The following is a 20,034-nucleotide window of genomic DNA, read 5'->3' as shown; positions in this document are numbered from 1 at the left end:
AGTGAGAGGATGAGGAGGAGCAGGAGGAAGAGTAGGCGGACACTTGGAGGGAAGGAGCAAGAGCAGAAGGAGGAAGGGAGTCAGGTTGATCAACCAATCACGGCTCCTGTCACGGAGAACGAGACTAGTTTGTAAACTCTTTCTAAACACTTGTGTTATACTTTTTTTTGTATCTCTGAGATGCATGTAGCTGTTGTGGGTGCTCTGTGATGTGACGTTGTGAGTGTAGCTGTCATTTCTTCTTCCTGTCATCCTCGTTATCTGTGTCCCGTGCTGTCCGACGTAGACGTAGAGGGTGAAGGCTGAGACACGGACAATCTATGACAGACTCCCCGGATCGAGCGGGAGATTTTGTTTCAGCCAATTTTTTTTCCAGTTAGATTGTTACAGATCTGTTAAGAAATGGGATGTCACCCATCAAAGTAATGTCCAGCCAGTGGGAGCTTTACAACAGTGATGTCTTTGGCGTGTAGTTGAAGAGGTACAGGAACGACAATTTCAACATCAACACACGCCTTTCAGTTGTCAGCACTGGTTTGAAAAACAGCACACATCCTCAGTTTGATTTCACACTCAAATGAAGTTAGCCTCGCACCTCACCATAGGACACACCTCTCACCTCCGCTCTAGATGAGACCTAGATGTTTGGGGGAAACCTGACCTTGTGTTTGCTTTGGTCTGCTTGCCTGGTTCGTAGATTTATCATTTTGGTGGTACTCTTGCTCTCTGAAATCACAATGAAAGCAATTCATCGGCTGAACTTGACAATCACATTGAGTTCCAGCTGCACCAGAGTGCGTCTGGTGCAACTTGATGACTTTTGATTTCAAGTTGAAGCCCTGAATTGTTTTTATCAGTGAGAGGGAATGTTGCCTGATGGTAGACTGTTTGTTGTTTAGTGACGTGATATAAAACTCCTCTACTCTAATCTCTTATTACTAATACTTCTGAACATCAAACATTTCAGTGTGAAAATGTGATTTCTGTTTCTTTTTCTTTTCTGGCCTCACAGATCCTCAAGCTTTCGATTCTACAGACTCACTGATGTTCTTCGATAGTGCTAGCCTAAAAGTACTTAATAGAACGATCCAATTAGATTTATATTTCATGTTTACTTCGTGGCCAGAACATGGAAATTAGTCTTGAAAGATGGCATGAAGAACCGCGTCAGGTTTAAGAAAAGAAGTAGAATATAGCGTTTACAAGAGTTTGTCATTTTAGGAACGAATCTTCGTCAGGCTTCTGGCCAAACCGTCGCTTTTGTTACGTATTAAACAAATGAAATTGTTGCGTTAATTCATTCGCGTCGAAGGTGGTGATAGCTTTCACGCTGACTGCAGTTTCATATTGAACAGACAGATGTTGATAGCAGTATTTTCTTGCGCCAAAAAAAACAACAACCCAAAATGTCCGACTTTTCATTTAAGCCGACATCCGGTATCTAAACTGAACTGTTGAGGAGAGTCTGGCCAGAAAAGCTGAGACCTGGGACAGTGAGCTAAAGTTGGTCTTTATGTTTCTTTCCACACCAACACCTACTGGGTTTTAATATAAATATCAGAAAATGGGAAAAAAAAAAACTGTACTTTAATTAAGCAAGCATTCCTTAACTAGCTATTTAGTCTTATGGTTAAACCTCATTAATGTCAACAGTCCAAAACAGACAAACTTTGAGTTCACAATCCCAATCTGTTCCTGTCATTAAATGTCATTGATCCCCTCTGGGAGCCATTTTTGTGTGTCTCTTATTGAGAACCACACTTCATTCATTTTGGAGATTGTTGCCATGATATGGTGCTAATTGTTTGTATCCTGCCCTTTCTTACCACCTCGCGCAGGCCCTCAGAGTCCCTGTGAGAGAACAGACCTCCGCATGGCGATAGTAGCCGACCACCTCGGACTCAGCTGGACTGGTGAGTCGAGTTGCATCTCATTTTCTCACACTGTGTAAAACACTCACTGAAAAGAGACATAAGACGATGGAAGAATTACCGTCCGGTTTCAATTTATTCATTGGATGCGATAGCGGTCGTGCAACCGAGATGATTCATAATGGGAATTTTTAAAGAGCTCCTGTGAGTGAATGAATCAGCTGGACTGAGACCAGATCTCACACTTTTTGTTTCACAGTGTTTGTTGCCATCTGGTGGACGTACAGTGTGAAAATATGTTGGCTGAGCAGTACCGCAGTGGCATTTATAATCACATACATCGTCAGGCAAATAATAAAACTCACATTGCACTCTGATCAACATCCTGTGATTCTGAATGGATTTTGTTCTAAATTTAATACCTCCAGACGAGACATATTGGGAGCTGAGAGGGTGAAAAATACACACAGCCACAAATGTATTGCTAATTTTACTGACAAACAGCTTGGAGAGGATTTATCTTTGCGTTTGAGTGTATTTAAAAGGAACCGCGAGATGATTTGATGCGTACACATGGTATTTTGAGCAGCGATAAGGGCGTGGCCTCTGCAGTTTTGGTCCAAGCCTGACCACCTGCACTGCAGCACTGCCCCACGCCTGTCTGCCAGCACGTGTCTGCGTGGGTGGGGTCAGTGTGTGTGCATGCACATGCCTTGTTAGAGTACGATTAGTTGTAGTGGCGTGCCTGACCGTCCGGTTCAGTGACTGAGCGAGTGCCCAGCTGAGGGAAGGAATCTAATCCATATTTAATACGTGTTCCTGTTGCAGACCTGCAGTGAACCAGTAGGTCTGCCGAACATTATGTTCCTGGTGGTTTTAGATTTACAGCCTGTACGCTCGTGTGTACAAGCAGCATTTCACTCCTTTGATAGCTTTAGAGTGTGTTTGGCACATAGTTCGACACGTGGAGGTGATTTCTTTTCAGTGCTACAGTTTAATCAAATGACAATATGTCCAGCAGCTCTTGTTTTATAAGCAGTCAAGTGTGCTTTTTAACCTGACAACCGATTAGTTAGGAGGTATTATAATTGTTGAAAACCGGAAATAGAATTTACAATCATATATCTTTTCTCTATGATTTCTGGGTTTTCTTTCACATTTTCGACACAGCAGCTCATCCTCAGACATCCTTTGCAGTATCATGCCCTTTTGCAGTGCTGTGATTTTTTTCTTAATCTGTCAGCCACTTACTAACACAGAAAATGCCAATTGACGGATAACGATAACATTCCCTCTCTGTCAGTGCAGACATTTTCTAGCGTAGATGACCGTAGCGTTGCAATATGACTCACCGACTACTCACTTGGCATATTTTTGGTTTAAGTCTCTGAACAATAAGGTCACGTTGTGTGTTGTTTGCTGCTGTTACAGAGCTGGCCAGGGAGATGGATTTCTCTGTGGAGGAGATCAACTCCGTCAGAGTGGAGAACCCCAATTCCCTGACAGCACAGAGCTTCATGCTCCTAAAGAAATGGGTGCACAGGGACGGTAAAAATGCCACAAGTAAGGAAAGTGTGTGTGTGTGTGTGTGTGTGTGTGTGTGTGTGTGTGTGTGTGTGTGTGTGTGTGTTTGTGCAGGAACTTTTTGATTGAACCTTTTATAAATGTTTTGTGGCGTTACATGTCATTATAACTCCTCTCATCTCTCTCCCCTCCAGCGGACGCTTTAACCACGGTGCTGACTAAGATCAATCGGTTGGATATTGTGACTTTGCTGGAAGGGCCCATATTTGACTACGGTAACATTTCAGGCACACGCTGCTTTGCCGATGATAACGCAGTATTCCCGGATCAGTCCGATGGTAAAGTGTAGCCCACCCTAGCTGAACTATCAGTCTATCTCTCAGTCTATCCCTTCACCCTTCTTCACCTCCTCTCTCAGCCAGATAAACAGAAAACAGAACCAATCGGGCTCGACCAAACCAATAGAAGTTAATTAGAAGTCAACCAAAACGAATTAAAGCTCCTGCAGGTTCACTGAGCTCGTATCAGTTAACGGACCATCAGGTAGTCAGAGCCTCAGAGAAATAAGCAGTCAGCTTGTTAGTTTTCCAATACTGGACGGTGCAATTCATTCAGAGCACTCAGTCATTGGAACATTACAAGTGACAGATTATTAAAATTCTGTTCCTCGATTTTAATGACGTGCAGGAAAATCTGTACCATTTTGGGTGCATGAAACTTTTAGTAATGTGTTAATGTTTTTGTAAAAATGTACAAAAGCATGATGAAGGAAATGATTACCATCTCTGTCCCGTCTGAGAAACGATATTGATAATCTCCTTGATGGGATGAATGAAGTGCATTTCTCAGACGGGGCGGGGCACTGGTTTGTAATTTGGTTTAAAAAATAGTTATGTTTATGTGTATGTTTTAAAGTTTTTAACTCCCTGACACAACGCAGCTCCTTTTGCAGGATTTGTGTTGATAAAAATACATAAAAACATAATTATAACAACCAACTTATAATAACGGCATGTTGGCTTTAAGCAGTATGGCACGTCTTTTCCTCCTCTCCTTCTATATTTCTCTCTTTCCTGTAAAATGAAAATGAAATGTGGCAGTAATCTCTAATTGTGACGGGCCATCGAGGTCCATTTCAGAAATTTGACGACAACGTGCCCTTTCGTCCGGGCAGTGCAGTGAAAACGTTATTTGTTTATAACTGTGGAAAGCTGGTGCAATAATATTTTTTCATGATACTTTAAGTACAAATCATCATCTTCTAAGGAAGTCTTGATCAAGTATTTTTCAGTCAGATACTCTCGAATCTTAAACAAACTAAAAGACGTCTTTATAAAAATATTCCTATTAATTCTACTTAGTGCGGCATTGTAGTAAAAACATACTCAAAATGAATATTATAATCACAATTTCACTTTAAATTGGTCTAATAACTTTCAAAATCAGTCACAACAAATAATAATCAACATTTTTTTGAGTGTTTATTTTTGAGGTCTTATCACATTTGAACACAGCTTTGTTTCGAACACAAAATGCTCACTTTGCCAACGTTACAAACGCTGCGCTGCTTTTGTCTTTTGAATATTTTCACACATTTTAGTCGCACGAATGCCACAAGAGTGGCTCTTTGTTAGTGACATAAAAGTGTTTAAAAGTAATTCAAAATCTGCCCAACCAAACTACATTAGAAGGCTTGTTTTATGGTAATAATTCAATAATAATAACAAGACTTACACAAACTTATTCTTGAGTTTAACGATCTGAACACTTGATCCATCGCTTCATCAACTGTATGCTTGACTTTATTTTCCAACTGCTTTTCCAGAACCACTGCTATTAACTCTGTACATGCATCCCATCATGTTATCTAAGAAAGGTTTCAAACCAGCATACGAGCTGAATTATTTTTCCTTTTTAGATCATTTTTTTCTTGAAGGGAAACGTGGAGATAAAGAGCATCAGTCAAATCAAAAATCAGCTCGGTCGGTCGGGCGCACTGAAACAAAACTCTGAAATGGGCCTCGTTTCCAGTCGTTCTAATTTGACTTCTTAAATTCATCTTAACACAAGGATCGGTGTTGCTGTTGCTTGGAATAACCGCAGAGCAAAGATGATCTTTTTGCGAAGATGATTTCAAGTGAAACAAACGTGAAACGGATCCTTTTTTTTTAAATGCATGGCTATGGCTTTGTGTGGAGGGCTGCCTGCTCTGATGGTGTCGACTCACAACAATACACTCTCAACACTCCTAAAATAGGGTGGAGCTTTTTCGACACATCCGGGACTGGTTTTTAATCGGGACGTTTTCTGTCCCAGATGAGTTGGAAATGAAACACCTTTTTTTTCAGAGTGTGCAGTGTATAACTCTGCTTCTGTGTCACTGCTGTTAGCTGTACTGTACCTGTCATCTCCTGGGTTCCTCCGAGCCTCCCAGCCTCTACGCTCCCGCTGTAGCTTCTTCTGCTTTGAGACCAGCAGACTCCCTGCCTCTTCTTCCTCCTCCTCCTCCTCCTCCTCCTCTTGTTTCTGACTTCTGCAGCAAATCCCCTTGTCAGCGCTGAGCTCCACTAACCGGCTAATTCCCACCAACGGCTACCTGTTTTCTAACCTCGACAGCTTCTGGATCCTTTCATAGCTTCTGCTTTTACCCTTCGCCGCTGATTAGAATCGTACTTAAGATACAAAAGCGCATCCTGTCTGCACTGACACCGGTCCACGAGTTGTGCAGGAAGCTAACGAGCTTGAGCCTCTTTGGTTGCCTCTGCATCAGCTGGATGACACCGATAGCTAACTGAAGCAGCCCCGTTTGGGATGATCTTATCCACCGCATGGAGACGATCCTTCTCAAAGAGAAGCTCAGGGAAGCCGCTCTTTAGCACGGATAGGGAAGTTTGCCAAAAGAGTTAAAGGCTGAGGACTAATTGTTTGGTCCGGCATATGCGCACCTGGTTAACTTTCCCACTTCCGTAAAAGAGCGGCACGCGGTCATTTTCCCGTAGCCTGGCTCCGCCCACCTGTTGCTCACAAGCTTTTCGTCTTGGCTGTGATTATAGTCTGCTGTTAGCATGAAGGTTTGCTCAATCACTCTGAACGGCGGACCAAACGGCGACCAGTTGGGAGTGCAATGATGTTGAAGTAGTTCCAACCATAGCGGCGGATGAAGAGTCGTGGCGCGGTGGTCAATGCCAATTGGTTAAAGGCCGCATCGGTAGTTTCAAAATTAATCCGAGGTCGACGCCCATTCGGCTACAACGACAGGAAAACAACCCCTAATGGACCTCGGCTAGACATTTATATTCACACTTGCTTTTTTGAGCTTTTCTGTGCGAAACATACTGTTTCCACGGAGAGCATGAGACTAATGAGCATCCAGGGTATTGTTGACATCTCGTATAAATCCCTTTTAGTACAAAACATGGTTTACAGGAAGAAGTAGTCTGGAGTTTCTCTGAGAGATTGTGTTTGGTTTCCTTGGAAGTATTTGGACCTGTTTTTGTAAAGTCCTGCCTTTCAGCGGTTCCCCTCAGTGTCTCTGTGCAGCTCAACAAACTTTAGACGTCCTCCGTTGCAAAAATCAGTCCTCATGCAAGATGTGAAATTAATTTGACCATCCTGTAATGAACTGCTCAAAAAGATGCCCCTGCTTTTGACTAAGAAGCCTCTTTTTTTTTTGCTTATTGGCCCGAGATAAATAATCCAGTAACTCTGACGTGCAAAATCTTCGCTTCTGCAGCTTCGTAAACATTTCGCCTTCATCGGTCACATGCTCACGTCATTGTCTGTGTAGTAACCGGTCTGGTTTTACATGCTGTGTTTGTCTCTTCATCCAATTCCTGTCTAACTGTTGTTCTGTGATTTTGGTTTTTTCTGTTTTTGTTTTGTCTCTTGTGAACTGTGATATTTAAAACAGCTCCTAAGCTTCTTAGAAGTCCCACGTTGCCCCTGTGTCCTCAAACGTCTCATCCTTCCCCTCCACATAAAACCTCCTCCTTCTCCTCTCCTCCCTTTAAACCCAGCCGTATCACCTCCTCTCCTTCTCTCCCCACCGTCTTTAACTTCCCGTCTCCCCCTTCCACGCCTCCCGTGTACCTCCTGCCCGTCGCCCCCGTTCTTCCTCACTTCTACGCCCTGCCTTACTCCCCTCCTCTTCCCTCCTCCCCTCAAAGTCCCTTCAGCTGCTCCTCCTTCCTCTCGCCTCCTCACTTGCCCCCCTACGCCCTCTGTCTGCCCTTCACTCCTCTTTCCTTCACCCCTCTTTTTCTTTGCCCTCCTCCTCCTCACTCTGCTAAGTCGTATCACCCTCCTCCCCCTGCTTGTACCCCCCTCTCTTTATCCGGTCCGTCCTCTCCCCTCTTTCCGCCGCCTCCTCCCATGTCGCCATCTCCTGTTTACGCCCTCTCTCCTCCTTTCTCTTCTCCCTGCTCTCCACCTCCAGCTCCCTTTTTCTACCCATCATCCTCTCCACCTCCCCTCTCCCCCCTCCCCCCCGGCGTCCCTCTTCACTTCAGGCGGGACCATTCTGTTCCTGAGGTTTACATTTAGACGCCCCGTCGGTCTCTCCGCCTCTCTCTGCCTTTTTGTTTAAATCAACACAACCGAGCTGCCTGAATTCTTCTCGAGCTTTTTGCTAATCAACTAGCAGACGTCCAGCTCGTTCTTAAGACCCCCACCTCCTCACTAATGTCACTAATGCTGCATTCAAATGAGTCCGAGGGTCTGAAGCTGAGTGCTGTTACAAAAACACTCGGCTGACTTAAGTGCCACTTTTAGGAATTTGTACAGATGACGTTAGCGTGACTAAATGTAAATTATATATATATATATATAAATATAAATAAGCTGTACATGTGGAGGTTTTTATCTTACGTTTTATATTCTGTCTTTGCTACTTTTATTTCTGTTTCCATCTGTTTTGGATCTGGTCGTGTCTACTCTTGTCGGGCTGGTTCAGAAGTCACAAACAACTTTGTATTTAAAAACACGTGAATTGAAGAACTGTAAAAACCCTTAAAGAAGATTTGATTTTTTTTTTTTTTTTTACACCAGTTGGGGGCAGCAGAGCAAGATGTAACCACGAGAAAAGCTGACATTGCTCACATACTTGTAGCGTTTACACATCTCGTCGATATGGAGTCGCATTGTCATTCATTTAAAGTCGTGTTTCTGACCATCTGATGAATGCAAGTCCAATATTCACTCCCCTTTTAGCTCTGGTTTGATCTCCAGCAACTCCTGAGAGAAATATTTATATATTTATCTGTCATTTGGTGCTGGGTAGGCAGTGTACCACCGAGTGTCCTACCGAGCACCAGACAAAAGATCTTAGCAACGAGCAAAAATACAGATTTAGCAGCTTTATTAGTAGAGTTATCGGAGGGTAGGTATTGGACTCACATTCATCAGATGGACACAAACTGAACTCTTAAATGAATACTGATGTTGCTGGATGTGTAAACGGACAGCTGCTCGCTAAAACGTTCACAATATCTTCGCGGGGTGATATTGTCGTTTACAGTTTGTTCTGCAGCTATTAATGCAACCTTGGTTACACCTGTGACTTCTGAACACATGGTACCCTTAAATGTTACCAGTGTTTCTCATTTCATCACCTCCACCACTTTACCTGTCCTCCCCCTTCCTGTCCTCCCCCCCTCCTCCCCCCTTTCCTCCCTTCTTTTATCTCTCCCCTCCCTCCCTCTTCGATCCTCTAATCCTTTCACTCCTGCCATCCACCCAGGATACGACAATATAGATCTGGAGCTGCAAACCCCCTCAGCCCTCAACTACGAGCCCCCCACCCCGCTGCGCTCCGACGTCTTCTTTAGCGAGTTCGACGCTAGCGTAGAGTCCCCTAGCAAGACCACGCTAACTAGACCTAGCGACCTCTCTCTCACTCAGACCACCAGTACCTCCAGCAGCGACCCCCTCACGGTGGCCCCGGCCCCGGGCTCCAGCGCCCGGGAGCCGCCCATCGTTGGGGCCGAAGACACATCCTTGACCGGCGGAGGAAGAGGAACGACTGCGGAAGAAAAAACGGGGCCGGTTTGTCACGAGAGGCCGGATAACGACAGAAGGTCGGGAGAGCAACCGGGGAAGCGGCCAGAAGAACCGGTAGCATGGCGAGGGGTTGTTGCAGAGAGTCAGGGAGCAAACCTCAAAGAGGAGGTCGCTGGTGCCGGAAACGGAAAGGAGGAGGAAGAGGAGATGACCCAGGAGAGGCTGCAGAGTCTGCTGGAGGACATAAAGCTGGAGGGAGGCGTGGAGGACGAGGAGATGACGGAGGAGAGGGTGAATGTCATCCTCGAACAAGTACGGCAAGCAGAAAAAGACCTGTGTTCAGTTCCAGGCTGGAGAAGCGAGACGTCTGGCGCGGTCGTGGAGTCGGCAGGCCCCGGACACGGCGCCGGCACCGAGGAGGGCAGGTGGGGAGTGGATTTTATCATTCGTGTTACCCCTCAGATGTACACACACACACACACACACACACACACACACACACTAAGGTTTACCGTCAGTCCAGGAGTTACGTGATGACGCCTGGATTTTATGTCCTCGATATATTTCAGCCCTGACAGTCTGGCCGATTCGCTGCAGCAGCCTCCGCCTCAGAGCGACCGGCAGAACGGAGGTCACACGGAGGCAGCCAGGGAAGGGAGGGAAAAGGAGGCCAAGAAGAAGGGAGCCCAGGAGGACAACAGCACAGCGGGACCAAGCAGAGGACGGGAGGAGGGAGGCGACAGGTCCCAGCACAAAGTCCAGGTGAGTCCAAGGATGTCGGTTTATTTACTTGAAATGCTTTCTTGAAATTCATACAAACCCACTTTTGTGGCGTTTGTAGGCCTTGAAAAATTCGTGAAATGTATTTTCTTTTAATTCAAAGCCTCAAAAATCCTCCTATGTGCTGTTATGCAAAGCTTTCCTAAGGATTAATTTCAGTTCTACTGGGGCTTAAAATGATTAATACTATTAATTTCAGGGGCAAAAATGGTCCAATAATTGATTTCTACCATTAAAAATGTATGCCACACACTGGGGTCATTAATATTACACTGCTACTGGGCTGCCTTCATCAGGGGAGCGTCAGAGCTGAAGGGTCCGGCTCTGACGAGGAGACCACTGTCACCACCAGGGTGTACCGCAGACGGGTCATACTCAAGGTGTGTGTGTGTGTGTGTGTGTGTGTGTGTGTGTGTGTGTGTGTGTGTGTGTGTGTGTGTGTGTGTGTGTGTGTGGCTCGGTGCGTGCAGACAGCTCGAAGCTATCGTGCCTCCCTGAGACTCTGTGCAAGTGTGTGAAGACGAGTGAGTCCACGGAGCGAGACAGAACAGAAGTTACTCGCTGTGTGTGTGTGTGTGTGTGTGTGTGTGTGTGTGTGTGTGTGTGTGTGTGTGAGAGTGAGTGCTACTCACTGCTTGCTGTTTGGTTTGGTTGGGTTGGATTTGGCTTTTATTTTTTGACCTGGTTGGTGAACAGTTTGTTGTGCTTGGCTTCTGTATCCTATATATATATATACACATATATATATATACACATATGTATAAAAAACCAGTTCCTTGGAGTAATTCCGAAAAGATTTCCACATGTCCGACCTCCTTCTGATGGAGGGCAGACATGCAGTACAGTAGGTGGCTCCATGGAGGTAGATGATGTTTTAAACCCACAATCGTCAACTGCGTTAATTCAAACTAGATATGAGCATCAACTAGATGTAACTAAAGGTTATTTTTATGCACTATTAATCTGCTGAGATTATCAAAATGTATTATTTTCCTGCCGATCAAACTAATCAATGAATTCATGCAGTTTTAAAATACAGACTCTGTATGTGTCTCTGTGTGTGCAGCTTCATTTCTTGTTACGTCTTCAGTGTTATTGAATGAAGTGTAACCTAATTCTTCTTGTGCATGAAGATTTGGAGAAAAAAAAAAAAAAAGGTTGCAGCAGACAGTTTTGAAAAATTATGAACCTAATCATGCAAAACTGCAATGATTAACTTTTTTTTTTACTAGTCTATACCAGAAATGCCTGAGAAATGATGAAACCAAAAGCTTTCGCATCGCTGTTCTCTCGTGTCTGTGCTACTCCAGGTTTGGGTTTTGCAGTTTGAACGTGTTGAGACGGCCTGTGTTGCATCAGTTGGGTTTCGAACTGCCAAAATACAAAATATCGAAAGCATATAAAAATTGTTTTTAACCCCTCCACAGCTTCAAAGTAGCCTCCGAACTTCTGTTCTTTGCCAAAAAACTTCTGCAACATAAATGATAACTACAGAAGGGCATTTAGTTTAAGCATGTTTTTTTTTTTTATATATATATATATTCAACTGACCATTATAACAATGACATTGCACCTTAAAAAAAAACACGGTAAACTGTTTCCATCTTTATTGCAATCAATTCTGGTTTTGCACCCACAACGACCTGCAGTGTAAATCTGGTGATTTGTATCAGAGGGAAACCCATCGGCTGTAAACAGGCAGGCTGATGTCTGTTTGGAAAAGCATCTGTATTTGCTAAATAACCAGACGAGTAACAAACCTATGCACCTTCTACACCCCCTCTTCCTCTTCCTCCTCCTCATCCATCCATATTGTAACTGTCACCGCAGGGAGAGGAGGCCAAAAACATTCCTGGAGAGTCTGTGACGGAGGAGCAGTTTACAGATGAAGACGGGAATCTGGTCACCAGAAAAGTAACCATCCTCATCCTCCACCATCACCTCTCTCATCTTCATCCCACAGCTCACACACACACACACATAGCTGCATAAACAGACTCTTCCACACAGTAACACACACTCCTGTGTATCCTCATCTCCATTATTCCTCCTCTCATACTGTTCCCTTCCTCCTCCTCCTCCTCCTCCTCCCCCTGACGCGCTTCTGCCCCCTACAGGTGATCAGAAAGGTGGTGCGCCGAGTGTACAACTCGCAGGAGAGGAGGGACAGTGAAGGCGATGTTATTGCGGAAGAAGGAGCTGCTGGTGGTGTTGATGGTGCTGCTGGTGGTGGTAGTGGTGGTGGTGATGGTGGTTGGTGTGGCGGCGGAGCCGACGCTGCTTCTTCAGCACGAGCCAAGGGGGGGAAGGGCAAGAAGAGGGGGAAGCGCTCCCGACACGGCAACAAGGAGGAGGCCCAGAGAGGGAGAACCGAGGTGGAAACCAACCGCCTGAGCTGATTGTAGCTCCCTTCCACCTGCATGAAGCCGTAACCGTGTCAGTCAGACTAATGTGAAAGAATCAGTCGAAGGATTAACACTCGACACAGCTTTCATCCACATGTAGCCGCTCGTATTAGATCAGATCAGATACTCTCGAAGGGTGGACCAATCAGCGACCGGTGTTTGTGTTTTAAGCGCGTTTGTCCCGCCCCTCCTTCACTGTGATTGGACGGCTGGGTAAAAGGTGACAGTGATGAGCAGCTTTTTACCCAAATTTTGTAAACTTTCGGTGACCAGGAAAAAAAAAGAAAAAGAAAACTTCAGGGTTCAGCGCAGAATAAATAAAGTGTCAACCGGGTTTGGAGTTGATGTTGGTGACGTGCTGTGTGATATAAGAGCCGGATTATTCCAGCAATCTCACTGTCTGGTGTTTTGTTGTGTGCAGTGGTAGTGTCGTGTGTTTCGATCGTAGTGTCCTCGCTCGTTGATTAAGCTCGAGATCAACTCATTTTAAGTGTTTCAGCTAATGTAGAAAATCTCTTTTAAGCACGTGTGATTTTGTTTGCAAATGTTTCGATTTAGTCATTTTAACCTCCTTTCTTCTCTCCCTTCAACGCCTCTTTTTTTCCAGCATGCTGCCTGATGTAGTAGCCGAGCTCACTCACGGTTCATATTCAGCTCGAGCACACAGCTAACATGTGTTTTCTCTCCTTCTCTCTTTCTTTTTTGTTTTTCTGTCTCACGACGGACTTCGCTGCTTCCATCACTCTTCCTCTTTTTAAGCCTGGAGACGGTGCCAACAAGAAACAGGAGAAGAAGAGTCAGTCATAACAGAAGGGATCTCAACTAAACCTGGTGAGACGCTACGCATTAAAAACAAAAGTTAATAAATGCTTACATTATTATTTTTAATAATTGTTCACGTTTTTCTGGCACGCAAGTTTTGAAATTTGTTTTGCCCAAATAAAACACCAAATTTTGCAATTGTCTGCAATCGAACTGAATAATAATTTCACCAGTATTCTGAATACTTGGAACAGATTCTATAATTGTCCATAAATTATCACAAGTCTGCAGTAATAAAAAGAAAACATTGGCAAGGTGTCAAGATTTTAAACATAAATTTGTGAGCTTTTCCCCTCCAGGTCCAGTGACGTCCACCTGCGACCCCGAGACACACACACACACACACCCTGGGAGGAAAAAAAACACTAAAAAAACGGACTGGAAGCCCACGAAAAAACACAAGGAGAGCCGCGTCGATCAGCCCGAAACGTGTCTGAAGCTTTCACTTGCAAACGCATGGTTTTCAGCAAGACAAACGCAAAACAAGTTCCTTTTCTTTTTGATTTCGCATGAGCATGTCACCAAAACTCACTCACTGTCGGAAAGCAAACCAGCGCCGACCCCCCCCACCCCACCCCACCCCACCCCCACGAAGGACACTAACAGGATGTGAGCTGGAACGTTTCTTTTTATCTTCGGCGAATTGAAAAAGGCGTCTGTGACCAAAGACGGCACAAATGGAAGGAAAGAAAAAAGCTAACGGACAAGACTTCACTTCTGTTTCAGACACTCGCCTTATATGGTCTATTTTTTTTTTTCCTCCTGGACCCACAGTATTGGGGTGTACCATGTGGTTACTTTTATACAAAAAAAAAAAAAAAAAAAAGAAGTATAATAGTAAATGGGTGATTTTGTTGTATATAAATGACACTGTATAAAATCTTTAAAAAAAACAAACAAACAAAAAACAGAAAATCAGTAGCTTCACAGATTGTTTATGCACTGATTGGAGTTGATGAAGCTTTGCGGAGTCGGTGCATTTGTATTGAGAGGTCGACACTGTTTGAGCAGCCTTGAGTGTGTGACCTGACGTGCTCTTCCCAATGTAAAAATGGAACAACAACAAAAAAAGCTGTATGCGAATGAGAAACAAACGGAGTAAAGAGAGAAAAAAAAAAAAAAAACACTGCTTGATTTTCAACAAAGGAGGTTTCTTTCAAGGCCGACAGCTTCTCCGCTCTGTTTGTGGAACATTTCTTTGTCCTCAAGAGAAACGATATTTTTTTGCTGCATGTGACGTCACTTTATTTTTAACGCTTTCCTATTTTTGGTTTTTTTTTCCCTCCTAATTCAAAAGCACTGTAATACAATTAGAGAGGGTTTGATGGTACTTCTGTCTGCGTGAGCACTCATAATAACCCAAACATCTGTCATCTATAACTGTTTTAATTTTGTTTTTACAAGCGTCAACACGCACTCCACGTTCATGTGGCGCCATGGCAACGCTTCATTCTTAACAGGAAAGTACTGATGGCGTCCCCAAACGTAACCTTGCAGACTGGCACATTACGTTAGCTCCGAAGTGTGTGTGTGTGTGTGTGTGTGTGTGTGTGTGTGTGTGTGTGTGTGTGTTAACATGAAATAAAACCTGTCTATCTGTAAGCCCATCATGCATACTAGACGTGTAAGTTTATGCTTTTAGGTCTACTGTGGTTTTAACAAGGGGACTGCTTTTATTTTGACGGTTTGACGACTTTTAATTTCTTTAATTGGTTGTATTTACACGAGAAGAGAGAATCTCATTTTTACACAAATTTAATTCTTTCTACCAACGGCTCGAATCACGCTGTTAAAAATGGGATTTGCTGTTTCAAGTGTAAATATTTTTTTGGTGTCTTTTTTCATACAAATCCACCCCAAGCATCCATTGTTGATGATAAATCTGGTACCAACATGTATGACGAACCAACATAGCCTACACTGGATGATCCAAGTAATTATTTAAGCAGAAAAATAAATTGTGTTTAAAATGAGATCTGTGACACGGTCTGGTTTCTCCTTGTCTGCGATCTTCGTCTTTTCCAACTCCTAAAACGTCCAAAATTCATTAAATTCTGCTTTATGTGAGAGACTTCGGGGCTCACCAGAGTCTATATGAAGGTTTTTGTCAGCAGGGAATTTATCGAGTGCTTCAGGGTGATGTTACTTTAACTAAAATTGCACTTAAAAAAAATATAAACGCTCCTAACTTTGTTTAACTTGTCCAATAATAAAGGATTTAAAAGCACCAATTCATTATTTAAATATGCATCCCATATGAACAGTTTTTGAGAACCAAAAAGTACTGAACAATTCTGATGAAATATTTGGCAAACCACGTCTTGAATCAAGCTTTGTACTCAAAAAATGACATTCGGGCCGCAATATAATGATCAGTTGTTTGACTTATATATTTAAAAAAAAAAAAAAAAAAAATTAAATTAAAAAAAAAAGCAACACCACGTAGAACATAAAATATCGAGGTTAAAAAACATAAAACATGACTTGTAATAAGTTGGATTAAATATGAGGAGAATAGTCAATGATGAAAGATCAAACGGTTTAAGAGTGACAGAATAACAACAATACATATAAATACTACAAACTCTCAGAAAACAGCCCAAACAGAGGATTGGAAATATGACGTCCAAAACTGCCAAATTATCAAAACGGTTTGATCTGGTTCGTTCCATATGAACGGAAAGCCCATTCGCTTCCTTTTGAAAACGGCAAGCGTTAGAGACCGGCGAGCCGGGCGCGTTCGTCCCCGTGAGTCCGAGCGTGTCCCTTCAGGTCGTCCCTCCTCGGGAAGTCTTCGCCGAAGACGCCGCGGCGGTGCGTCCGTCGTGGACGCCCATGTGTTTGGTCAGCGAGCCGCCGGCGGTGAAGCTTTTCCCGCACACGTTGCACAGATACGGCTTCTCCCCCGTGTGGGACCTCATGTGGATCTTCAGGGCGCCGCTCTTGTAGAACTTCTTGTCGCAGACGAGGCAGCGGTGCGTGGACTCCCCCGTGTGGATCATGGTGTGCGTCTTCAGCGTGCCCCGCTGTCTGAAGCCTTTCCCGCACACGCTGCAGAGGAAGGGTTTCTCCCCGGTGTGGATCCTCATGTGCGCCCGCATGTACTCCTTGAAGCTGAAGCTCTGGCCGCACACGCTGCACGCGTACGGCTTCTCGCCCGTGTGGACCCTCATGTGTCCCATCAGGTTTCCGTTCTGGGCGAAGGCTTTGCCGCAGACGCTGCAGACGAACGGCTTCTCCCCCGTGTGGGTCCTCGCGTGCGTCTCCAGCTGCTTGAGGCCGTCGAAATGTTTGCCGCAGACCTCGCAGTCGTTGGTCCTGACGTAGGTCTGCAGGTGGAGCCTCAGGCTCTCCTCGCTCTCGAAGCGTTTCCCGCACACGCCGCACAGATCGGCGTCCCGCTCGTCTTCCTGCACGTGCCTCAAGAAGGAGGCTCTGTAGCAGAAAGACTTGCCACAAACTCTGCAGCGGTGTTTCAGGTGGGAGGAATCCTCGTGCTTCGATTGCTTCGGTTTGTTTTTTGCCTCCGTCGTCTCTTTTCCGCCCTCCTCTCCCTCACCGCTGTCACTTCCTTCGCTTTTCTCCCAGTCCTCGTCGCCTCCCTCCTCTCTGCTGTCGCCGTCGGAGCTCTCCGCCTCCGGCCGTTTGTCGCCCCGGCAGCCGTTCTCCGCTTGTAAATGCGCGTCCAGGTGTTTCCCGCAGACGCCGCGCAGGTCGGCGGTCCGCTCGTGCTTCAGTGCGTGTTTCAGGAAAGAACGGCCGCGGCGGAAAAACTTTCCGCAAACTCTGCCGCGACTCGGTCCCGCGGCTCGGCTCAGGTGGAGCCTCAAGCTCTCCTCGGTCTCGAAACGCTTCCCGCACAGGCCGCACACATCCGCGTCGCTCTTGTGTTCCTGCACGTGTTTCACAAAAGAGGCTCTGTAGCAGAAAGACTTGTCACAAACTTTGCAGCAGTATTTCAGATCGGATAAATCCCTGTTCTTACATCCCCCAAGTTTTGGTTTTGACTCTGTTTTTTGGAAACAGGATCCCTCTTTGGTCTCGTCTTTGTCTCCGTCGTCGCTATCGCTTCCCTCCTCTTTGCTCTCGGCGTCCGACTGTTTGTCCTCCGTTTGATTCTTTTCCTCGTTGTGTGTTTTTAAATGCGTCTTCAGTCGCTCGTCGGACTCCAGGTGTTTCCCGCAGACTCCGCACAGATCCGCGGTCCGCTCGTGCGTCAGCGCGTGTTTGAGAAAAGAGCGTTTGTACCGGAAAAACTTCCCACAAACTCTGCAGCGACTGCGTCCCGTGTTTTGGCTCTTGTTTGTTGTAGCTGTACTCTTGTGACGCTTTTTCCTTTTCTTCACGGCGACACCTTTCTGGAGAGACTTTGCACACATTTTGCAACAATCCGCAATCTCGTTTTCTCTCAGAGTTGTTCTTCTTTTGCTGGATTTAAGCAGTTTCTGATTTACATCTTTATCACTACTGTTATCTTCACTCCCGGTGTCTGAAGATTTTGTTAATAGAGCCTCCTGGCCACCAGGGGGCACACCACACTTCTCTCCCTCCGTCTCTGTTTCCATCACTGTTGAGGTTCCCTTCTCTACTTGTGTTCGGTGAAGATGTGACTTCTTACCGTTGATGAACCCGGAGTCGGTCTCTGTAGCTGCATCCTTACGAACTGGACTGAAGCGCCGGCTCTGCTCACGTTCCTGCTGCTCCGAGGAAATGTTCTTTTCACAGTCCGATCCAAAGAGTGGCGCTTTGTCTGAAAGGAAAGATCGAAGAGAAAATTCAGCACTGAAATAATGTAAACGACAATAAATACAACACCAAAGGCAGTGACAATGTTTTCTTACGACGTGCATGAAGTACAAACAAAGGAAAACATCTGCATTTATTTTGGTCAAAAAAACAATAAATAAAGCCTTTGAATAATTTTTGAATAACTTTAAAGGCAGTTAAGTACGTCACAAATTCACCAAATCACTCTTATGGCTAAAAAAAAAAAACTTGTACCAAAAGAAATTCTAACCAGGAACGAAGAACTAAATAAATCCATTTTTATGAACTGCACAGGATTTTTTTCAATCATTTGAGGTATCACATCATGCAGCTTGTTTAATTTTTCCCACAATGCAATGTACTCATTACTATTTTCATTCATTTCGCTGCTTGAATTGGACATTCATGTATCTCATAATTGATGAAAATACTAATAGTTAAAAATAACAAAAGGAAACCAAATCGGGGGACAATCAGTGTAGGAAATAAAGGGGAGTAAAAAGGTCTCAATATCTTAAAAAAAAAACTGTCATCGAAGGGAAGAAATTGCTCCCAAGATTATGCAAAAAAATTATGTTTTTCCAGTTAAGGCTCGTATCCTAATCTATATATATTCAATATAACCACTGTTTACCCGTTGTGTGTGAATGTGTCTCAGTTTTCATTTTGCAGTGACGTCGGTGCTCCTGATGGGAGCGAGAAACCTCCGCCTCACATTCACCCATCATCGCCTCCAGGATGCGAAATATCTCGTCGGCCACCGCCGACAGCCGCTGGTGTACGGCTGCCTTCTGCTGTTCAGGCGACATTTCTGGGGGGAGAAAGGAGGGAAGGAAAATTAAAAAGGCACAAGGGAAAAAAAAAAAAAAAAAAAGGATATGAAATTATAATATTCTAAAGGAAATCTGTGTGGTTTTATTTATAGAAAATGTTGTTCTTAGTCTTTTAAAAACTGTTCTTCCAAAGAAAACTGCTTTGTTATTTATTTTTTTACAGTAAAAAAAAATATATATATATATATATATATATATATATATATTTTGCTAAAATAGGGAAAGTCATAAAAAGTCAAAAGTAGGTGGCCTCAGAGGAGAAATAAGAGGTTGACTGACTGAAATAAAACCCCACTTCTTATAAAAGTTGTTGTTGTTGTTGTTTACAAACCTGACGTGTCCATCATCCTCTCTGTTATCATCCTCTCCACAGCAGCGAAGATCTCCTCCGCAGCTGCCGCCAGTTTCTCGGCGACCAGAACGCGAACCGCGCGCATTTTCGACATGACCGACCGACGAGGTCCTTTTCTTCTTCAGTCCGTGAACATTTTGCAGCTTCGACACCCGCAGATATCATTTCATGAGGCTCGAAAACTGACATTTTTTTTTTTTTGGTCTAAGAGACGCAGGCATGTGTTGCAGAGGAGCCATACTGCTTCCGCTGATCGCCTTCTTCTGCTCCTACAAATGGGGAGACTTTGCACATGCGGTCTTCGGTTACGGCTGGTGGCGCAACAGCGCCCCCTTCTGCATCGCACGTCGACGTTACAAGTACATTTACTGAAATACTGTATTCAGGACAACTTTTTGTTTTCCAATGACTTCATCTCCGTGGAAAACATTCTACGTTTTAATTTAAAGCTTTTGTTCGTTAAATTGCAGAGTTGGATATTTAATTCAAAATATACTAGATAAATAAATGATACATTTGGAGTAGGCTGTATAAAGTTCAAATCACTCCCACCGTTACCAGGTACATTAAAGTGGTATGTAAATGAATCCATTCGTGATAACATTTCTTGGATTATGTTGAAATTAGCAAAAAGGGACATTTTTACACCGTCAGAGTACTCTTCCTTTTTGTAAAGCTACATT

At 44.3% G+C, this 20,034-nt stretch overlaps 2 protein-coding genes across 2 annotated transcripts in view; one reads left to right on the top strand and one right to left on the bottom strand.

Moving 5' to 3' along the window:
* Positions 1-15,372, top strand: part of LOC138204714 (ankyrin-3-like) — a 96,513-nt gene extending 81,141 nt beyond the window's left edge. The window contains exons 43-52 of the mRNA XM_069160148.1: positions 1,839-1,913; positions 3,303-3,434; positions 3,590-3,670; positions 9,133-9,817; positions 9,962-10,154; positions 10,469-10,552; positions 12,003-12,086; positions 12,290-12,547; positions 13,337-13,408; positions 13,699-15,372. Of these exons, the coding sequence (XP_069016249.1) occupies positions 1,839-1,913; positions 3,303-3,434; positions 3,590-3,670; positions 9,133-9,817; positions 9,962-10,154; positions 10,469-10,552; positions 12,003-12,086; positions 12,290-12,547; positions 13,337-13,384 (1,640 nt within the window). The 3' untranslated portion in view covers positions 13,385-13,408; positions 13,699-15,372. The remainder of the gene's footprint in view (positions 1-1,838; positions 1,914-3,302; positions 3,435-3,589; positions 3,671-9,132; positions 9,818-9,961; positions 10,155-10,468; positions 10,553-12,002; positions 12,087-12,289; positions 12,548-13,336; positions 13,409-13,698) is intronic.
* Positions 14,207-19,614, bottom strand: LOC138204715 (zinc finger and SCAN domain-containing protein 2-like). Its single transcript, XM_069160149.1, is given in 4 exon segments — positions 14,207-16,224; positions 16,227-18,149; positions 18,801-18,977; positions 19,331-19,614. Coding segments are annotated over 4 exon segments (2,325 nt in total). The 5' UTR covers positions 19,446-19,614; the 3' UTR covers positions 14,207-16,114.
* Positions 19,615-20,034: the final 420 nt, after the last annotated feature.

This window comes from Embiotoca jacksoni, unplaced genomic scaffold (assembly GCF_022577435.1).
Source record: "Embiotoca jacksoni isolate LCO1_2020_lvr unplaced genomic scaffold, fEmbJac1.0.p SCAF_26, whole genome shotgun sequence".
Lineage (NCBI taxonomy): Eukaryota > Metazoa > Chordata > Actinopteri > Embiotocidae > Embiotoca > Embiotoca jacksoni.
Note: the sequence above shows the minus strand (reverse complement) of the source record. Positions and strands in the feature narration are given on the sequence as shown.